Source organism: Gopherus flavomarginatus, chromosome 8, assembly GCF_025201925.1.
Source record: "Gopherus flavomarginatus isolate rGopFla2 chromosome 8, rGopFla2.mat.asm, whole genome shotgun sequence".
In the NCBI taxonomy this organism is placed as follows: Eukaryota; Metazoa; Chordata; order Testudines; family Testudinidae; genus Gopherus; species Gopherus flavomarginatus.
Genome location: NC_066624.1, coordinates 29,417,360 through 29,441,053, shown reverse-complemented (window position 1 = coordinate 29,441,053; position 23,694 = coordinate 29,417,360). Strand labels below are relative to the sequence as shown.

The following is a 23,694-nucleotide window of genomic DNA, read 5'->3' as shown; positions in this document are numbered from 1 at the left end:
TGATATTTTTATATTTATTTCATGTGTTTGTTTAACTTTGGAACTGAGAGACAGTTTTGGCATGGAAGTGTCTAAATTTGTGTGGGAGACAGGAACCAGGCTGGGACTCGCCTCTCTTATTACCGATGTGCAAGTCTTATGCTGTATAATTAGTGTAAAAAAATGTTGCTGAATTATAACATAATATATCAATATATATAGTATACATTCATCTGTCTGTATCCCTGACTCGAGGTTTTCACATATTATTGCATTATTTTAAATGTCTTGCTCACTGCCTTTTTAAAATGTCTTTCCATATATTCTGTAATAATGAATACCAAAATAATTAAAACAAATTTCATACAGTATGCAATGTGTTTCATTTCAATTAACTCTTATTAAAAAAAAAGTGAGAAGCTTCGACTACTCAAGTGTGTTCATATTATATATTATGCACATACATACACACAATAAAAATGACGGTTACTAACTTGCAATTGGAGTTCTTTGAGATGAGCCTCTGCATATTCATACATACGGGAATGCACCAATCGCTGTAACATAGATGGTACAGCCTTCTCAAGCAGTGCCTATCAGAGCGCCTGCATGCCACCTCCTACCCTTCATGAACATTCTGAGGGTGAGGCTATAAAAGAAGGCGCAGAGCCCTCTACTGCCTCAGTTCCTTTCAATTGCAGCACAGTACACTACGGAAGTGAACCTCTCTGGATCCAATGGACATGGAGCTTCTCTCTTATTACCATAATAATAGCTAGTTCTTCTGAGCAGTTTTTTGTTGTTCTTAGAGTTAGCCGTTTACTGATAAAGTTAGTATAGGTTTTCTCTCAGTACCTTTCAGAAGAGGATCTGAAGAAGTAGTAAGCAGGTTTCAAAAGATGTGCTTCCTGTCTGTCAGTTTCCCCACGACCATGTAAGGTACCTAGCATGTGTCGGCGAGGGACTTTATCCATCTAGATGTACCATATACTCTACATTTATGTCTAGAGTATGCTAGGAGAAACTCAATAGACTTCAGGCACTCTTACTTCAAGAACCCCATCAGCTAAACTTTTCCAGATCTGAGAAGTTGGAGTATAAAGGGAAGAGACCTATGTTGGTTCTATCTTCAGCACCTGAAAAAATTAAAGTGCCTAGAAAGAATGTTGAATTGGCACTGGATTTGCCTCCATGTATGTTCACATGCTCAGAGGCCAGAACTTCAGATCTGTTCAATGGTTCTAAAGTGCTTGGAGCACTTTCTTCAAAGGTGTTGAGCAAGCATAAGACTAAGCCTTTGGATCAGTCAGTTGTGGTTCTGAAGAAGAAGGCTGCTGCTAAAAGAGCCACTGTTAGCAGGGCCTGATCTCAGACAGGCAATTCATCAAATCTATTTGACTTGGATTCATCTTCCTCCTTTCCATGACAGACATCAAGATTGGGTCCATGAAGCTCCCCCATCCTTGGACCTGAACCTGCAGATACAAGAATTTCCCCAGATCTGAAAACATCTAAAGTATCAGGCTGATACCAGCCGTTTTATTAGCTTTGGCACCACTATCAGATCTGAGAAAGACTGAGTGGTCCATCACAGGCAGTTAAATCAGCCTCTGGATTAGAGTGTCATATCTTTTCTGGAAAGAAGAGAGAGGTTCCAGCAGTGGTTATTTCTCAATCTTCTACTCCTCATTAGAGGTGCAGGTTGGAGGACATTCTGAGCTTTACTCCAGAGTTGTCATGGTCTCCAGCTAAGGTTCCTATGAGATCACCAGGCAAATCTTTCTGTCAATTCAGACCTACCTATCTTCTGGTTCCAATGTTATCTTCTAAAAAGCTCTGTTACCTATCCAAGATTGGATCTGCAAACAGAAGAGGATTAGGACAGATCTGCTCAACCTAGACAGCCTAGGTTTCAACTACCTAGGTCAGGGTTTATGGACCATTTGGATTTCTTTATCCCATGGGCATATTTCCATATGGGTGGTTTGGGCAAGAATGGCAGCCTTGAACTCCATGGCCATACTGGCCTCCAACTAGGACATCTATGGGATCTCCCCAACATGACTGAAAAAGAGAGGCTCCTGCTGCTAAGAATGAGACCATATCAGTGCCTCTGGATTCTATAGCCCCAGATCTGTTAGTTTGCTGCTACTGTAATAGGTGATGTTTGTCAGAGGAAGATGAGGAAATAGTTGAGCATATGGAACATCAGGAGTTTAAGATTGAGATGGAATCTGATTTGTTACCAAACGAAAATGGGGGCATATCCTCTGTTTTCTCCTTCGGAAGATGCTCTCCAATTGTGTGAGCTAGTGTGATTTCAACAATAAAGTTACCTTTTGAGGCTATGGAGGAAGCTTCTCATCTCATGTTTAATATTTTGGGAACTCCCTCAAAAATAGTTTCTATCCCAATTTTGGATTAAACAAACAAACAAACAAAAACAGCCTGCAAAAACTAGCTGGGCCAATTCAGCTTCTTGTCCACCCATTTCTAAGAAAGCTGATAAACTGTACCAGGCTGTAATATCCCATTACCATTTCATTTACGGGATAAGATAGAGAAGGTTCTACCATCTAGTTTGCATCAGGTGGCACATTCCCATGAGTGGGACTATGCAGAGGCCACTCAAAGAAGAACCTGGGGCACATTGTATCCATAGTTTGCAGGAAGATAAAGTATAATACATTATTGGGCCAGTCCTGGTCTATAGACTTCAATGGAAGAGTCAGTATCTGTAATATACATGTCCCTAGTTTTCAAAATTGTGCATGTCAAAGTGCTCACATCCAATCTGGGCATATGAATCCTTATTGTATGCAAACAAGCAGGGAAAACACACACACACACACACACACACACACACACACACACACACACACACACACACACACACACACACACACACACACACACACACACACACACACACACACACACCAGAATTTGCAATAACAACCCCCAGCTGCTGTGCATACACCAGGGATGTGTACACCAAGGTCTGCACACACATAAGGCAAACTCACCTTTGAGAGTTTGGATCAAAATATGTTGTTCTAAATTGTTAAGTGTCAGCTGTAAAGATTAGGGAGGACAATAGTGACATTAAAAACAGTTATAAAATAGAATTTGCTGGGGGAAGCAATCACATTTGCTGACAAGAGATCTGAAATGTGTGGCTTTTAGAGCACAGAGCAAATTCTGTTTTTAGGTACACATTTGTAGCCCCAGGTTGTATGCATGAAACTGACAGCTGAGTTCAGATACAGACCTATACTTTTTAAAACTCAGGTAAAACATTAAACACTGTAGGTGAAATTTTCAAATATCAAAATCCCAGCCCCTTTCTATAATTGTGATAATAGCAGCACAGTTATGGAGTGGTATGGTTACTAAGTGTGCAGTTTTGGTTTAAGATATACAGCTCTTGGGCACTGGAAGCATTTGGCCTTCAAATGTTGTCTTTAGTATTTGTAAGCCTAATCCTGCAAAATGTATGCACAGAAGAAACTTTACTCAAGTGAGAAGGTTCATGAACTTAAATGAGATTACCTCATCGGAGCAGAGTTATTAATATGCATATTTACAGGATCAGGCCCTGTGGCATTGCAAAGACCATTTCACGTGTATTGTTTCAATCACCACATATAGAATAAACTGAAGAATTAGGCATACATTATAACACTATAGGCAAAGGCACAAAGTCACATAAATCAGTAGCAAAGCAAGGAGCATATATTGAAAGCACTGTGAATCTGTGCATTGTGATGTTCCCTCAGTGACATGTGTGTTCCTAGAAGAGCTGATATAATATTTTCCTTACATTGTGCTATTCCACATATCTCAGTAAAATTATTAGGGTAGTCCTATGAAGAATAGAAGTAACTTACCTATTCATTTCTTCAAGACAGTCAGTTGCAAAGTAAAAGCTCTTAATTTTTGGGTGGCATGCTTTGAAGGCACTGTAAAACAAACAAAGGAGAAAAATGTAGTTTTCTTTTAAAATAGTTTGTCTATAATGACTTTATTGCCCTTTGTTGATAAATGTACATGATGAGGTTGAAAAGTTCTCCTCAGACTTACTTGCTCTTGGGTTCTTCAGAATGTTATAGAGTTACATACACATTTTTCTGTGTGAGTTCAATTAAAAATGATAAAAGACAAAAACATCCCTTATCACCTATGGATGAAAACTCTTCAGAGTTGTCATAAACAAATAAGTAAGAGTTAATAGAACAAAAGTCCTTCATATCTCTTTTGCCTGGAAAGGGTTAACAAGAAGTGAGCCTGGCTGTCACCTGACCAGAGGACCAATCAGAGGACAGGATACTTTCCAATCTTGAGGGAGGGAAGTTTGGGTGTGTGCTGTTTTTGGTGGTTGTTCACTCTGGGGGCTCAGATGGATCAGACATGCAACCAGGTTTCTCTCCAATCTCTCCAATACAGGCTCTTATAAGTTCAGAATAGTGAGTACTAGGTAGATAAAGCGAGTTAGGCTTATGGTTGTTTTCTTTATTTGCAAATGTGTATTTGGTTGGAAGGAGTTCAAATTTATATTTTGCTGAAAGGATTTTAATTTGTACTTGAATACTTAGGCTGGGAGGGTATTCCCAGTGTCTATAGCTGAAAGACCCTGTACCTATTCCATTTTAAATTTACAAAGATAATTTTTACTGTTTTTTCTTTCTTTAATTAAAAGCTTTTCTTGTTTAAGAACCTGATTGTTTTTTTTATTCTGGTGAGACCTCAGGGGACTGGGTCTGGATTCACCAGGAAATTGGTGGGGAGAAAGGCTAATTTCTCTCTGTGTTAGGATTACTGTCTCTCTCAGGGAGAGTCTGGGAGGAGAAGAGAGAAGGAGGGGGGAAGGTGCATTTTCCTTTCTGTTTTAAGATTCAAGGAGTTTGAATCATAGTGATCTTCCAGGGTAACCCAGGGAGGGGAAGCCTGGGAGAGGCAATGGTGAGGGAAAGGGTTTACTTTCCTTGTGTTAAGATCCAGAGCGTCTGGTTCTTGGGGGTCCCCAGGCAAGGTTTTTTGGGGGGAACCGGAGTGTACTCGGCACTAGAATTCCTGGTTGGTGGCAGCGCTACAAGTACTAAGCTGGTAATTGAGCTTAGAGGAATTCATGCTGGTACCCCATCTTTTGGACGCTAAGGTTCAGAGTGGGGAATTATACCATGACAAGAGTGATCACTCTTTAATTGACCTCTCAAGTCCTCATTCTCAAAGGAAACCTGAATAACTTTCAAAAGATGAGCCTGGGAACTTGAATTCATAACTTTGATAGCCACTAAAAACCATGGACTTGATAAAGACACTGGATTTATGGCTCATTACAACAATCTCTAACTCACTAATCACCCTTTTCCCCACTTTGACTGCAGAAGTATCAACTGGCCATTTCACCTTGAATGGTCTCCTACAATAGGTATTACTACTACTGATGGTTCCAATGTGTGGAACTAAACGATCAGTTCCACCTTACATTTAGATGTGACACTGAGTACATTTCCCAGGCCTGATGAAAAGCTCTCTGTAAACTTGGAAGCTTGTCTCTTTCAGCAAGATAAATTGGTCCAATAAAATACATTACCTCACCCATCTTATCTCTCTAATATCCTAGGACCAACACAGCTACAACAACACTGCAAAAAAGATCCGGTAGCACCCAGGATAAATTTACCAATTCATTTCTGCATTTGTTTTGTCTCGCTAATCAGGGACTTTTCATTCAAATTGAACTTGATGGCAGCAACCTTGTCATTATGGGGGAATATAAGAAATATATGCTTCACTGACAAGTGAAAAAAATATGGAAGCTCTCATTAGTGGGGGCCACTCATCCCTGAGTTCAGAAACAGCTTCTAAGAGTGAAACTTAAACCATCCAAACATCAAGTGGTCTTGGGATTTGTAATTTACTAGCTTTGATATTTTTTGTTTGTTTCTTGTAGTCACAATGGGCCCAATTAATCCCTGGTATAACTTCACGGAAGTCAATGAAGTTACATCAAGGGTGAATCTGACTTGATTTCTGAAGCCGTTATCAGCTGTGTGGTCACTGTGCTATCTTTCACATACAGCTTTATCACAGCTGAGTTTTCTTGCTGTGCCTATTGTCTAGATTATTTACCATTTCTTCAGTTTTGGGACCAACCTCTGGCTAGTGGTTCAAGATGTGTATATCTCTTTGCATCTACTGTAGCATCATTCTCTTATAAAACTCCTAGGAAGGCATTCAGCCAACAGTTTTCTGTTCTTTCACTAAAGAACTCATCCCAGGTCACTGCAGAGCTATAGCTAATATCCCACAATGTATAATCTTTCATTTCCTGAAAGGCAGTCATTTTATTGTAGATATCCACCGTTCATGTAAAAAAAGTCACTTCCTCTGTTACAAATGCTCTGGCATTAGTTAGCAGAAAAATGAAAGAAATTTCTTAGTCTGTAGTTTTCACTGGTAAAATGGATAAGATGAAGAGTTGTACACTAGCAAAATAACTTTGGAGGGTTAAATAGGTGATGATTCTGTAAGTGAGTATGTGACTACAGGGACAAAACTCTGTACTTTGCATAATTTATTAAGCCTATTTTCAGTTATCTACATGTTTGTTGAGTTTACATACTTTGTTGATAGTATTATGTGTTTAAAGCATGTGGGATTTGCATACAGAAAAAATAATCTCATTTTATTATTATCAATACAATGTGCACGAGTCTTAGGCATCATTATGAACAGTCCATGCAAGCATTGATCTTGGATTCAGTTGAGGAAGACTTCTGTGAATCCTGTTTTGGACTTCATATGCAATAAACTGTGGAAGTAACATTTTGTTCATGATAGTTAATAAATGTTAGAAGTGTGTTTGTCTTAACAATACTATATATTGTATGTTACTCCATAAAATTCCCCTTAAAATATGTGCCTCCTCCTATAAAAAAAGTGTGTGTGGAGGCAAAGAATCATGCTGATATATTCATTTTTTAAACATTATCTTAGCTCTGTTTTAATAGAAACTCAAGTTAATGTGGTGCTGTGCAAAAAACAAGACTGACAATGTTACAGAATGACACCCTTTAATTATCTATAGAACAGGCAAGCTTCTTGCACCCAGCACTGCAAATATATCTCAGATCTGGTCTATGGGATCATCTCTTGAAGTAGGCCTGTAGTTCATTATTCTTTCTTATTCAGTCCTTGGCTTATCTTTTGACACTGCCCGCATGGGTGCCAATGATATGGACAGCTGTCCATCAAGAATTGGATTGAGAATCCCAAATTATTTTCCATGCAGATCCTTAAAACAGGTATCTGATGAAAATAAGTAGACTGTGAACCTAGAGATGAATGGCTTTGTATCCTATTAGTAATTTCAAAATCAATTATGTGGAAAACCGTGGGGAGGCTTAGTCCTTCAAAGTTAATGGATTCTTATAAAAAAGCACCCATTAAAATGATGTATTTTGGATATGCTCCCTAACTTGAAAAATGTTCTTCTGCCAATGTCCTGATCCATCCAGCATAATCAAAGGCAAGCATCATGCTCCAGAACAGCATTTATCAAACTGTTGTCTGCGGAGCACTGGTGGTCTGCAGAGATCTGGTTGGTTACATGGTGCTCCTTTTTTATAGCTACTTTTACAGGCTAGAAGTGGCCCACTTCACTTATCCATGTACTTCACTGAAAGAACAGCTTAGATGCCTATAAAAGGAGCTGGAAAGAAGAAGGATCCCTAGTATCTGTTGCTGTGTAAGAGGATGCAAAGAAAGAGAAACTTCTGTCAGGAAGCAAAGCCACTGGTGGGACAATAACAATTAGCTAAATACTTTATTATTTGTTACCACTGGGATATTGCACAGTATAAATTGGATGGCAAGTGGTCTTCCCAAGTTCAGGGGCAAGTGGCTTGCACAAAATTGAGGTGAGGTGACGTCTGAATGGGAGCAGTGGTAGTTCACAAGACACCGTCATTCACACTATGAAAAAATGTGATAAACCCTGGTGGTAGCATGGTGTTCAAGGCTAGGAGCTAAGACTGCTTAGTTCTAATTCATTCTCTGCCATTTATTATGCAGCCTTCGGCAAATCACAAACCTCACTGCCTCAGTTTCTCTGTGTGCAAAAAAGGGAAACTTACCTCACTTGGTTGTTTCAATTAGATAACATTTGTAAAGTGCTATATCAGTCCTAAGTGCTCTTATCATAGTCATACCCACATATCGTCCCACTTCCTTCATATTAATTCTTTCATTACTGATTATCTTCAATAACTGGATTCTGTGTTAATGGCTTTAAAATTGTTTCTACAACATCTGGACCAGAATTAATTTTATATTTAAAAAGTAAAAATATTAGGCTCCCTATTTTTATTTTTAGTAAGATGTCCAAGGACATGATTTTGATTTTACATCTGTAGGTACATTTTCACGAACACCAGAAGTTTCTGTATGTATACAAACTTAATGTTATAAGATATGCAGGAAAATGCATGTGAAATTAATCAGGCCTGGACTGATTAGAAGACCCAGTAATATTGCACATGTGGAAAGATGGCTGAAACCAAAAAACACACAAGGGGACTAATTCATTTTACTACTGAAATAAATGGAGTTACACCAAGGAATAATTTGGCCCATCACCTATGTACTTTGTACAATTAATTGAATTTTTTTTAAATAAAAGCAAAGCACTCTATACTTTAACAAGAGGAAATCTCCTTTCCTTCTGTCCTCCTCAGAATCTGATCTTATATCAGATATCGTATTTGTTACCTCCAAACACCACCAATGTTATTTCATTGACACCAAGGGGAGTTGGATTAGGCCTTGCAATAATGCCATTTATGATGCATTTTTGATGGTTCCAGATATATTTAGCCTCTTTTATTAACAGTTTTCCAGTATCAGTGTGGGGGTTAGGTGCTTGCACACATGTACATTCTGCTGCAGCTATATTTATGTGGTGTTATTTCTTTAGCAAATATATATGCTTATTGTTGAACTCCTATAATGGTTCATCATAATCTGCACTGTAGTGCATCTAGAAAAAGGTCCTTAAATAAATATGGTAAAAAGCCAAGCTAAACAAAATGAAATTACTATTACTTTATAGCTACATTATAATTTATTAGGGTTTTATCACAGAATTTACTACCATAATAGTGAGTTTCATGTCTTTTTACTGAGTTTCTGGTATCATAGACATCCTCTTGCCCTCTGAGGGAGGTTGAATTCTCACCTCACGGTTTCCTCAGGCAGAAGAGTGATGGCTATGTATTTTTTCTGGGTCCAGGTTTGTGCAGTGTGCAACTTCCAGGTCTTTGCTGAGTTACAGAACAAGTTTCTTTTCAAATTTTGCACCAAACTCTTTTGTTTGGGAAAGCCATTGGTGCGGCATCAAAGGAGTGTCTTAATATTTGTACTTGTTTTATATAAGTGCAATTTTAAATAGAATTTTGGCTGCACTGTTTTACCGTGAGATGCTTAGAATGGTATGAAGGAAAGCAGCCATAAGATTACAGGCTCTGTCCTATATTCCTAGTGCTCTCTCAACTCCCATTAAAGAAAATGGCCCCAGCTCCTCGGCTAGTGTACATCACCCATGCTTCATTGACTTCAGTGGACTGACATATTTATATTAAGGATTGTAGTCAGTAGGCCTGATTCTCATATCATGCTGGCATCAGGCAGATTTAACTCCATTGATTTAAATGGAATAATTCTCATGAGATCACAATCAGGCCCAGTGGAAACTGTGAACATTCATCACCGTGCAAGACTGGGCCAATACAGTACATATAGGTATGCATCTTTTAAAAAAAAACACCTCTGCTTTTCCTGAGTCATCCTCTTTTGCAATAAAATAGCTGTTGAGAGCAATACTAGCTTTGTGTAACTCACATTTCCATAGTTGTAGGATAGGGGATATTCTTGACAAAGAAATGAAGTCCTCAGGAAATGAAGGCGTCTATTATGGTGATATATTCCATGATTAATAATATTTTCAAATATCTAAATTAGAGTACCGAGCCTTGTATGATAATTAATAGATGTAAGAATTGGCCCAGGAAACAATAAACATATAGTTATGAAAAAAGCTGAGATGAACACTTGTGTTAATATCCTGAATATAAATCACACTGTAATATTTACCATTATGATTTATTCTGACTTTCAGAGACAAATCATAGCTATTGAAATCCCAGTTTCGCTGATTTCTTCTACATCCCATCATTAACAGTAACCGAATTTTCCAAGACAAATGCATTCAAAGGAGATAAATGTGGAAACAGCATGAGAATACAGAATCCTCTGCCTGTACAGTTTCCTCTCTGTTGGCAAATTAATTGTTCATTATGGGTGACATTCACCCCTGGGCAATGGCTCAGCATAAAGTCCACTTAAATTTCACTTCAGCCAATGAAATAGGACTAAAGAGACTTATAGGCCTTGAGCTGGCCTTGTAGTAAATCTTAATTTCACCTATAGACATTTTATACTCTTATCTCACTGACGGATTACTGGTCATTTGCAGATGATTCAATTGTATCACAGTCTGTTATGACCAGAATTTGATGTTTAATGAAGTTATGAGGACAAAATACCTGAGAGAAATGAGTTATTAATACCAGTTGGGGAGATGATGTAAAAGTTAAAGTAAATAAGCAAATGGACAAAAACACTGTTAATATTGTAATTGTTATAAATATTACTTGCGAATTGAATTAACTGGAAAAATTCTGTTTTGCAAATGTGAATAGTGAATTCCAGAACAACCCCTTAAAAGAAATGGAACATTCTTACGGTGCCCACTAGATGGCACACATTAACTAATTATATGTATTATAAGTCCTTGGACATAGGACCTCGGACTTCTGTCAGATGCCACTTACACCACTTTTCAATTGACTGCCTGTTTCGCCCCTACAGATGCTTGTTTTGCCCTTATAATGCTCGATTTGCATAAAGTTTGCTTGAAATCACTTTTTGATTGTGTTATTGTGTATGGAAATAGGAGGGGTCGCTTCTGATTGGCTTCTAGGCAGCAAGGTAGCTTGTTGCCAGGTAGGGTTGCTGCTTGTTTTTGATTGGCTGAGCCCAGGGTCAGGAGCCAATCAGAAAGTTTGAACAGTGATTGGCTGAGGCTCAGCATGTGCGCTGGTCTCCCTGGCTTTCTGAGCCTGTGTCGTGGGCATTCTGAGCAGTAAATGTGAGTTTATGTATTTATTTGAATGCTGTTTACAAAATAGAGTGTATAGTAAATACATTGATGTTGCAACATTAGTTATCTATAATTCATTTAGTACAAAAATCTGGGTTATTGTGGTGAAAACAGTGTATCAAGCGTTGGTTTAGGAACCAATCCCACCTTCATACCATTGATTCCTATGGGAAAAACCGTTTAGACTTACAACACAATTCTGAGTAACAAACTGTGTCTTAAGTCTGAGGACTCCCTGTATATTAAAAATAAGGTTCCAGTACAATGGCTTTTTGCTTCTCGTTGTTACATATAAGAAATTACAGGTGGCCTGTGATCCATCTGTTGACTGCTGCTGCTGTTTTTAATTTAATATTTTTAGTGGCAGGTGGCCTAGCTTCAGAGCACTGGAAGTGTCCAGTTTAGTAATCCTTGACTATATCTTTCACTCTCTTCCATGCTTAATGACTACCAGAATTCCTTTGCATCTCTGGCAAGATAGATGGGACTTTTTCCTCTCTCTGGGGTCCAGATATCAAATGCATGTGGTGCTCAAAAATCTACAATGAATGGGTCATTAAAATGCAGATCATGTCACTCCCTGACCTCACATGGGTGATGTGGAAAAAAATTAATGTTTGTGAAGGAAGGTGGGTAAGATAATATCTTTTACTGGACCAGCTACTGTTGGTGAGAAAGAAGCTTTCGAGATTACACAGAGCTCTTCTTCAGGTTTGTGAAGCACTCAGATATTCTAGTGGTGAGTACCATACAGAAGCCCCTGAGGAAATTAATAATTGTATTCAGAGCAGGGTCTGAATAATGCAGAAGGGTATTTTTCATTCTGTGGCTTCAGGTTAGTGCAGTGCCAGAAATCAGTGTCTGTTAGAATTGTGTTCAGAGTCTCTTGATATGAGAAGCCATTGGTGTAGCATCCAAGGTGCATATTTTTACTTATTGTGTTACATGGGTGGAATTTTAAATAGAATTTTGACTGTACTATTTCATTTTGAGGTGTCAAAAATACTCTGGCAATAAACTTCAATTAGATAAAAGGCCTGAACCTGAAATTCTTACATATTCAGAACTCATATTGAATTGAACAGGACTTTTGGATACACAGGGAATGTTAGATTGAGACCTCAAATGCTTTAGCATTATTCTGATAAACAGTGATTCATTACAGATGGGTCTCCACTAATCCCAGCTCTCATAATTAGTTTGGTCAAAGGTCATCATGAAGTAGCAGCACATTTAGATTTACAAGAAACATTATAACTGAGAAACTGCTGAGACTAAGCCTACTAAACACATTGACAAACTCCATGTCGTACGTGAATAGAGAAAGTACATTTTTTATTAAACTGGGTGGAAAAAGTGCAAAATAAATCCAATGAAGTGTTTATATTCGGAAAAGTAACATGAATATATGAATGATACATACCAGGCAAACTAAATGACTAGTATACTAGCATATATTATGTTTAGAATTAAATGTTATTAAAGTTTTAGAACTTGATCCTGCCCCCACTGAAGGCAATGGGTTTAAGTAAGGATAAGAAAGTAGGGTCAGGCAACCTTATGCATTTACCATTGTATCATAACCACAGAATGGACAGTGTCTTTGAAAAAAGAGCATTTAAACAAGTGATATTTGTGCTACCTCATATGAAGATTTAAATTACTTTGGTTTCTGTTTGGGTTCTTATATTTCTGCTTACTCTTAAAATGTTTTTTTTTTTAAATATGATGATGGAGATACTGCCTAAAATCAATGGAACATCCTTCAGTGACATCAGCTATCCAACCTCCTTTGGTAGCACTAAGAACATGTTAGCACTCAAATATAGAGCCTGAAATCATTACTTTAACTCGGGAGGAGAGCTAAACTTGGGTGAGATAGTGCCATGACTCCTATTTATAAATAAGTACCTTCATTAATTGTATGAGTGAGACAACTATTCAAACCACATAGGACACAATAGTCTAATAGTTATGCATTTTTGTCAAAGTTTCTCAAGGGTATTCCACTCAATGTGTAACATGGGCAGCAGTGACAATTCAGTAAATCAGCTTCTCTATGATAAGAATACTGGAAAGAGAAACACCCTATTTATTTTTGCTGCTGGAACCAAATTTCCTTTGTTCAATTAACAGAGGTCTAAATCCTTCACTCTTTACTTTTTGAAAACTCTGCATTATGGCAATAGGTGCTTTGAGAGAGAAGTGGAGGATCAGCCCCTAAATGACTGACCCTACTAGTTTTGTGTCTGTGCTCTGAGACAGAGGAAACAGAGTTAGTGTTATCTCAGCTAGAGCTATTTATACGCTAACCCTAAGAACTCTTTTTAGACAATTTTTCTTCTGTTTATTTGAAATAAATTGAAACCACAAAACAAATAATTGATAAAATTGTTAGTCCTTCTTCTCCAGAGGTGATCCTGGCAATTACAGGCCAGTAAGCCTGACTTCAGTACCAGGAAAACAGGTTGAAACTAAGTAACAAACAAAATTGTCAAGATGCATAGATGAACATAATTTGCTGGGGAAGAGTCAACATGGTTTTTGTAAAGGGAAATCATGCCTCACCAATCTACTAGACTTCTTTGAGGGGGACAACAAGCATGTGGACAAAGGGAATCCGGTAGATATAGCGTACTTAGACTGTCAGAAAGCCTTTGATAAGGTCCCTCACCAAAGGGTCTTAAGCAAGGTAAGCTGTCATGGGATAAGAGGGAAGGTCCTCTCATGGATGAGTAACTGATTAAAAGATAGGAAACAAAGAGTAGGAATAAATGGTCAGTTTTCAGAATGGAGAGAGGTCAATAGTGGTGTTCCCAAGGGGTCTGTACTGGACCCAGTCCTATTTAACATTCATAAATTATCTGGGAAAAGGGATAAACAGTGAGATGGCAAAATTTGAAGATAATACAAAATTGCTCAAGATAGTTAAGTACCAGCAGATTGAGAAGTGCTACAAAAGGATCTCTCAAAACTGGGTGACTGGGCAACAAAATGGCAGGTGAAATTCAATGTTGATAAATGCTAAGTAATGTACATTGGAAAACATAATCTCAGCTATAAGAGAAGACAATAGGGGGATATGATAGAGATCTATAAAATCATGATAGATGTGAAGAAAGTAAATAAGGAAGTGTTATTGACTCCTTCTCATAACACAAGAACTAGAGGTCACCAAATGAAATTATTCAGCAGCAGGTTTAAAAACAAACAAAAGGAAGTATTTTTTGACACAATGCACAATCAACCTGTGGAACTCCTTGACAGAGGATGTTGTGAAGGCCAAGACTATAATAGGGTTAAAAAAAGAACTAGATAAATTAATGGAGGATAGATCCATCTATGGTTATTAGCCAGGATGGACAAGGATAGTGTCCCTAGCCTCTGTTTGCCAGAAGCTAGGAATGGGAAACAGGGGATGGATCACTTGGTGATTACCTGTTCTGTTCATTCCCTCTGGGGCACCTGGCATAGGCCACTGTCAGAAGACAGAATACTGGGCTAGATGGACCATTGGTCTGACCCAGTATGGCCGTTCTTATGTTCTGTAAATCCCATCACAGTAAGAAATCTTTATCTACTTCCTAATTAATATACTTTCCTCCTCCCCCCAACCCCTGGGTCTTTCATTTCATTAAAATAGGAATTGGGTATTTGGATAGCTAAGAGAAGAGTTTTCTAATTGTTTGTATTTGCATTACAGCTTATACCACTTAGTCCAAGTTATATTTTTTAAGTAAATAAGAAACACTGGTGCCCATGAGGCTGTAAAACAACATTGGTCTGTTTTAGGGTTTTCTATGTAAACTCCTTTTCTGGAACTTTTTGCATTCGTAGTACAGATTGCAGATACAGACATACCACTTTCCCCAGTGCCATACTTTACACAATATCCTTACAAAGGTTCCTTTCATTTGTAGAACAGTTTGACATATACTCACTGTTTCCTTCTGCATTCAATGGCTCTATCTATCCTGAACTCAGGTAAACTGATGAATCCTTCTGCTTTTTCATCCTATCACAAGAGAAGAGGAAGTGCAGGTGAAGATGAGTACATTATTGAGAGAGAGAAATGAGGTAAGAACTGTACAGCTGTGACTTATGGTTCAAAGGCAGGTCAAGTCCAATTAATAAAGATAAAGAATACATTGTTCCCACACCGTTAATTCATGAAGATAGTTTAAACATATGCTGTTGACAGTTTTTTATAAAGTGACTGACTTGTCAGTTCTCTAACCATGTCACAGTAACACCAGCCCTTCTGTGATAAAGACAATACAGAGCACATTCATCATCATACCAGGTATTTGAACCCATTATTAATAACTCGACAGAGAGGTTCTCAGATTTTTTAATAGAGTATATTACATCTTAACAGTGATTGTATTGTGGACACTTCTCTTCCTAATGGTGACTGAAAACATTACTGTGGTAACTTCAACAATTGTTTGCATAGAAAAGTAATATTAGAAAAGTATTTCATGTAATTTTCATTTCCTTAAACGTGATTTAACAGTGGAAGAAGAAGACCAGCACAATATGACCTGCCAGCTTTCTGAAGACCACCCGTAACTGCTGCGCAGATCACTGATTATTCATATATCACAAAGCCTGGGAACCACTGGCACATATAAGGAACACCATCTAACATTTGCAGACACATCAGTAAGCCAATATACACATAACACAAGCATTCACTCAAATTGGTTTGCTATTACCCCCAGCATAATCTAAGAAAACCCAATTTTAAAAATAAGTCTCCATGACTCAAATCAACTGCTCTCCCGAGTCAGGTTTTCACATTTGGTTTAATTTTTAGAATGTAGGAATTAACTCATCCCAGGTGTAACTCATGGCTGCGTTTCCCCACAATGTTGATAATAGGGCAAGATGACAGTGAACATCTTGTTAACAAATATGGAAAAGAAGTACTGTTTATTGCTGACACTTGTAGTTCTTGAAGAATGCCATGTAGCTTTTTTGCTATTTTATTGTTAGACTCACACAGATGATTGAAGACTTCAACTGAATCATTGCAGCTGAATTCCTGTCCAGACCCACGTATCAGACTCATGTCCAAGCAGAAATACAGTAAACTCTCTGTATTTAACTACTAATTGGTAAATATTAGCTTCCTTTGTTTAAAAAGTAGCAAAATTTAATGTAGGCTGTTTTTCCTTTCTTTCAAGTGTAGCATATACTTACATTCTGGTTTGTGTACCAGTACAGTGAAGAATCCTTCAGAATAAACCAGTATTTTTTCCATTTCTGTGTAAAGTAACCTTTGGCATCTTTTTTCTTCCACAGCCAGCCCTCACAATCTCCATGGCCCAAGTCTTTGCAGGAAATCCGCCTCCTGCTCCCACTAGTCAGAGAGCTCCCTGTAAATGGGAAGATAACATGAGAGACTGAGGGATCCTATTGCTATAAAAATAAATACAATAACGTACTTTTTAAAACTAGTGATGAGCCAAAACAGGAACCTCTAACCTGAAACCCTTCAAATTTCAGGGTGGAGGGTGGTTCAAATTATAATTCCTGAATCTAGACATGTCCTATTATTTTGGTTTCCAGATGGATGAAAAGACAGAAGAGGCGTGGTTTGTAATTCTGGTTTGGATTGAATAAAATCTTATCCAATTATTTAATCTCCAAGGAGTTCTGCCATATGGGGCCAAATCCTCATGAGAATAGTTTGTGATATTTTGGCATCATCAAATCCAAACCAAAAACCTTGTCCTGATTTGGCCTTTAAGTGGCATAAACTTAAATCTTGATCCAAATCCAAACACCACTTCCTCAGTCCGTTTTTAGCTCTTAATTTTAACAGCCCTAAAATAAATCAAATTCTGGTAAGGAAGTTTGTCATCATTCCATAGGAATCATGGAACAGTATATACCCACAATACTTGTACTCTGATTTTAATTCATCAACAATATTTTAGATTTACTGAACTTAGTTTAAACACATCCTAGTTGATAACCCTGAAATGTCACTCTATCTTACAGATATCACTATCAAACAGAATTTTTTCTTAGTACCGTATAATTTTTCCTTAAAAGCCTACAGCAAAGTTAATTAAAACATTAGGTGCTTTACTGTGAAAAATTAAGTTTACATTGTTACATAAATTATATTTGTCCAACAGCTGTAAAGCAGTGCCAGAAGGTTAGATCACATTAAATTACTACCTTTTTCTTGATAGTATTCGATTGATCTTAACATTTTGTTCTTTTCAAAATAAGATACTGCATCCTGATCAGCTTTAGAAATACTACAAATGTATTGACTGAGTAAAGGAGAAGTCTTTAGGCAGTAAGTTAAAACTGCAAACAAAATAAAAAGGCCAGTTTGCATATACTATATATAAATTATACCAGATTATTTTTAATTCCCTAAATATATTATAGAATGACAAAAGAAGTGCCTATTTATTTTATAACTTTTTATCAAAAGTTTGTTTTCTTGATATTCTCAAATAGTTTGTTTTTTTAAAGAATAAAGTAGTAAGAAATGGCATACTATATGTCTTTCTCCCACTGAAATCAAAGGAAGTTTGAACACTGATTTTAATGTGATAACAGGTCCATAGTATGGTTCCCTTAAGTATTTACTAGCAAACATGTAGATACATGTATATGATATCTGGAAATACATGAATTAGGTCTGATCCGAAGAGTGGATCTGTATACGTGACCCACACACCTCCCACTGCCATAATAGGGCCTTCATTTTCTAAATTCTGAATATTTATTAACTCCAATGGTTTACCTTTGGACCATTTTTTGGTTTTTACCCTCAGGGAAGCGTAGTGGAAAGACTATAAGGAGAGAAAAAAGTATGGATGAGTACCAGTGCATGAAATATTAAACCATGTTATTATGTTGATATACAGTAATCTCTTCATTAATTATTGTTTGTGCCCATGATCTTCCTATCTCTGCCATTTCAAGCATAAGAAATTCTTAATTTTTAATAATCATATTATAAAATATGGTTACAAAAGTAACACAAATTGCAGTTATTAGGCAGCAACAAAACAGCAGTAATAATTGGCAGTATTGAGCAATCACTAGAATCTCCTTTGGTGTTATTTTGTTTTATAATAATAGGAGGATAAAAACAAACAACAAGCAAGCAGAACAATGCAATTTTACATAAACAAACATACATCTGTATTTTCACAGAGCTACCTGGGTATTTAGCCACATGCTTCCCCATTAAATCAACAGGAACTCTCTGACTGAATCCTTATGCAGTAGTGAGGAGATAATTTCAATAATTTCATGGGGGCTTCACAGGCATTATATAATAACTAAGTCACATATTCATTCATTTTCAGAATAAATTAAACTGTTACACCACAACTAATCAATTCAAGGAGAAATTTCTGTCCCACATCTTATAAAGTTAATACGTGATCTTAGCCTTTGTTTAATGCCATATTAGTGGGAACTCGTATACAAGTCCTCTAATTATATCCAGATACATGTCTTCTGTAGCAATAAAATGACACTCAACATTTAGTAACAGGGCATCATTTTATTCTTAGAGTGAGAATAACCAGCAATTTTTTGTCACTGCAGAATATACCAATAATTCTGAAAACAATGGAAAGTAAGTCATTTTTATACATTTTATTTATTAAGTATTATTTAATGGAGAGTGGGGAGATTTTTTATTCATGGGAATGGCATAAGAAAAAGAACAGGCCAGCTTGAGGGAGAAGTGGACTGCTGGCAGCTGAGGCTGTAGTCACTGGCAGAGCAAAGGCAAGGAGTTCCTGGCGTCGCAGACACATATGTAGGGCAGGGTCGCGTGGTGAATGAAAGGCAGTCTTTCATCCATTTTGTCCTGTCTGACATATAAATTGTGAGCTCTCTGGATCAGGGACTGTCATCTTTGCTATTTGTCTGTATAGTGCCTAGCACATTGTGGTCCTGATCCTTAACAGGGGGTTCAAGGTGGTACCATAAAGCAAATAAATAAAAAATAATATAATGTCTACCTCCATCACATAAAACTACACAGTATTTCAGGGTTTTTTTACTATAGTAAACATATATTTGTAACACTCGAGTAACTTGAAGAAGTTATTGTGGTTAAGCAGCAGGTTTTTTTAAGGAAGTAGATCATAACCATAAGCAATAGATACAATAATCTAAGCAAATCAGGGTGCAAGAAACTGTACAGTCATTGAGACTTAGCTGTACCGTGGTTGTTTCCCCTTTTAGTACAATTCTTTGGCTCTGCTTGCCTCCAAGGGGTTGATTTGTCTTAGAAGGGCTATTTCTCAATAACTGTACAGTATGTGAATCCCTTTACTGGGTGACACCCCTTCCTGTCAACTGTGCAGGTATTTGCATAATCCCATTGTAGTTATTTCTCAGTGACCACACTGCACTGCTCTTTGCTCTGGTTTGCTGCTATAATCCCTTTCTGCCCAGACCGGTTCTTGTTCTCAGGATTTTCAAGCTAATTACCAGCAAAAATGACACCACCGTAGCTTCTTATTTCCTTCACATGAAACAGAAAAACATCACTACTTATATGAAAAGGAGAAAAAACAAGGAAATTCATCTTTTCCAAAAACAAAGAAACCCCTCAAATGCAAAGAGAATGGGGCTGAGAAACTGTTTAAAAGGAAACTGTTTTCTAAACATTTTAAAAAACCAAACCCCAAATCCCTTTGAATCATTACCCTCCCTCAGGCGGCAACCTGCTCCCACTGAAGTCAATGGGAACTTTGCTACTGTTCAGTGAGAGCAGCCTTGGATCTTCTATCCCATTTCTATTCCCATCTCACCCTACAGGCCAGCAGGGCTCTTCCTGTTGGTTTACATAATCTCTTCCTGCTAGTTCAATTCTGGAACAAAATGAAAACAAAATATACTACAATCTGAGAGGCGAAGAGCCTGGCTGGAACACAGAAAGAAAAGGGTGTGATGAGAGGAAAACAGATCTGCTGAAGGCTAACAGGAGAGAAGGGGCACGGATCGCAGGAAAGACTCAGATATCAGGATGATGACCATGACATGCATGCCTAGACATGAATAATATAATCAGTACAGTAGCCCAGCACCGTTATTTATTTTGGTATTAAATTCATTTTATGTCTCCACATTTTCATTTTCAACATGTTGTATAATTTTGAACTGATAATGCCTTATTTCATCTCGGAAATTGTCATAGGGCTAGATGACATTTTTGCAGATGGGTAGGACATGGCTATGACTTCTGGTCCCTAGAGGAGTAGGGGAGGAAGTTTGAGATTGTGAGAAAAGCACATTAACTGGATATTTCTGCTAAAATGATAATCATTGAGACAGTTATTGTTAATATTAACAATGTTATCCTTCAGCTTCAGAGTTAACAACCAAGTGGAATACATGGGGCAGATATTACCTAAGACCTATTGTTTTAGCCTATACGCATATGCAGGCAGACATCAGTTTATACTCCATTTCTGTTTTCAGTGTTATCTCTGCAGCCAGTATAGGCTAAAAAATGGGCTTTTTAAAAAAGAAAATTTAGATTCTGAAGCTCAGTTGTGCACAGCAAGTTCCGTAGCCGTGAAGTGCAGAACATCTGAAGCCCTGAATATAATATTAGATCATAATAATAAACAAATGTGGGATTGCAGTTAATTTAGACTAACTGTTTACCGTTTTAGACTACAGTGAAAAGTTTAAGATAGTACTCTAAATTGGTGAACTTATATTTTTATTTCCACACAACCAATTTAAACATACAAAACTGAGTATTCTTAAATTTGTTGCAAAAGTACTGTTTTTGGGTTGAAACTTTGTGCTGAATTTCAATTTTCATCAAATTCTTACTGTTCAGTTATTTTCCCCTGAAAATAGACATTTATTACAGGAAAACTGACAGAACTCAAATTATATTGGCCCAGATTCCTTCCATTACCATTTCTTCTATATTATAAATATTGTATAAAATGAGACATGGTCATTCAGTGCTATATTAGCTTAGCAAGATCTTTCTGTTCAGGGAGGACATTCTGTAAAAGTAGCATTTTTCTGAATAAATAGACCACATAAAAGGCCAACAAATACCACAGCAAATATACTCATTATGCTAGTCTTTTCATCAGAAATTCCCCTGACAGTCTAGCCTGAAATGAGAGACAAAAATAGCTGAAAAGTTATTCAACAGTGCAAGACTGTTTGCAGATACATCAGATATTCTGAGTTAGCTCAGCAGAAAGCAAAGATTAAGTATAAATCCCAACAAGATGGCATTATTAGACTGTAACTATAGTTTGGGCCACAGAGGGAAGCTGTAAATACTAACAGTCCTTTGTAGCTATGAAATAACAATGAGAACCTGAAAAAAATTGTGCAGTTACAGAGTTACAAATAAGTGCAACTATTTTTTTTTTACTACTTTAACAATTTATGATTGTATTAGTTAGACAGTGGTTTGGATACAGAGGCAATTGCAATTTAGTGGTTAGAGCAGAGGACAGGGCATAAGGGACTTGGGTTCAACTGATGATTCTACCAGTGACTCATTGTGTAACCTTGTATGAGTCACATTGCTATGTGTCTCAGTTTATCCATCTGTAAAATCAGAATAATGCTCACCGTACTTATTTTGTAAAGGGCTTTCAGTTTCTGTAAGAGAAGGTGCTGTAATAAGTACATCGTCTAATTATTATTCATTAAGGAACATCCTTCTTATAAGTAAGGGTTGAATGGTGGAGTATAGATTATAAAATTTACAGTAATTAATTTAAAAATATTTAATGAGGGTTATAATTTAAACATTGCACAAGCATACCACATAATAACAGCATCTGAAGACAGGATTCTAAATGTTGGAGAGGCTTAAACCAGGCATAATTTTAAATGACAGTGGTGGATGGGAGGGATTGTCTCAGCATCCCCATAGGCCCCCTTGTTGTCCCCTTAAAATTCAGCCAGCAGTGACCTGCAATTTGGCAGCATGAGCACTTTCTCGCCCTGAATCTCTTGCAGGAATCAGCTACGCTGTACTCATGTGAAGTCTGGCTCATTGCACACCAGACCAAGTACCCACAGGCTGCCACTGTCTATAGTAATGCTCCAGAGGCAGCTGTACACTAATGTGTGACTAGAAATACTTCTAGCCCCTGAGTCATTCTCTCATTTTTCTAGGCCTGCTCCATTTTCTCTTTTGTTCTGGCCACTCTCCCAGCCAACAGTACGATGTTTGACGTGCTGCAGATAGACAGAATTGAACTCTGAGACTGACAAAATCCATAAATGTAACGGGTATGATGTGATGCAAAGATTTAGTAAATTCACTCCATCTGCTGGATGAGAGATCTATATTTCAAGCATGTATGGAAGATCGAAGAGAGAAAGACCAGCAGTATGTTTCTGTTTGTAGGAGAAATATTGGAAACAAGAACAGAGAATGGATATTAAATGGGAAAAAGTGGCAAAAATTAAACAATGTATTGTGGCTTTTGTGTATTTATTTTAAACTAGAGCAGTGAGTAAGAAGTGCTGTGCAACCAGACTGCCCAAAAAGAGACATTCTCTGGTTATGCTTCTTGTGAATGGGGATGAATCAGGATGGAGCAGGTTGCTCCCTCTAATACAGTGTTTCTCAACCAAGGGTCCAGAATCCCCTGGTGGGCCACAAGCAGGTTTCAGGGGGTTCGCCAAGCAGGACCAGTGGTAGACTCATTGGGGCCCAGGGCAGAAAGGCTAAGCCCTGCCACACAGGACTGAAACCCGGGGCCCTGAGCCCTGCCACCAGAGCTGAAGCAGAAGCCTGAGCAACTTGGCTTCATGGGGCTTCAGGCAATTGCCCTGCCTGCTACCCTCTAATGCTGGCCCTGGCTTTTATATGTAGAAAAGTTGTTGTTGCACAGGCGGACCATGGAATTTTTAGAGCAGGCGGGGGGTGGGGGCGTTTAGAAAGAAAAATGTTGAGAATTCCAGCTCTAATACACTGTCCCTTCTCCGTGGGCCATTGCAGGTGACTGTGTCATGGCTCTTGCTCCTCTCCATCCCATTTTCAGGATCTAGAGTGTGCAATCCCCACTCCTCAGAGTGCTGAGCACAATGACTGCTATTTATAGAAGCCTTTTCACAGCCATGCAGCTGTGACATAATGACCCTGGGTGGGTCATATACAGCAAGGAATGAACCTGAAATTTCTTAATCTACAATCAAGAGCCTCTATGCCTGAGTTAAAAGACCTACATCTTTTATTTCAAAGTCTGTAGCAGACACATAAATCTCCAAGTGGTCTAATCAACTAGAGTCAGGGGTGGGGGCAAAGAACCACACTCTGTAAGCATTGGTTACACAGTTTGAGCTGAAATGTACATTGATAAGACATGACATCTAAAATAAATAAATGACATCTTCAGAACATTGTTAGAAATAGCTTGACTGCTTACAAATCCTTAAAAATTCAAACAGAACAGGTTGAGAAGCAGAGTAGTAGTACCTTAGAATTAGCTGGAGAATTC

The 23,694-nt window shown here is 37.8% G+C and overlaps 1 protein-coding gene across 1 annotated transcript in view; it reads right to left on the bottom strand.

The window, feature by feature from the left end:
• LOC127056817 (connector enhancer of kinase suppressor of ras 2-like) overlaps positions 1-23,694 on the bottom strand; it is a 523,096-nt gene that overhangs the window by 38,757 nt on the left and 460,645 nt on the right. The window contains exons 16-19 of the mRNA XM_050965117.1: positions 17,976-18,024; positions 16,409-16,584; positions 15,145-15,218; positions 3,870-3,941 (exon numbers count right to left, since the gene is read on the bottom strand). Of these exons, the coding sequence (XP_050821074.1) occupies positions 3,870-3,941; positions 15,145-15,218; positions 16,409-16,584; positions 17,976-18,024 (371 nt within the window). The remainder of the gene's footprint in view (positions 1-3,869; positions 3,942-15,144; positions 15,219-16,408; positions 16,585-17,975; positions 18,025-23,694) is intronic.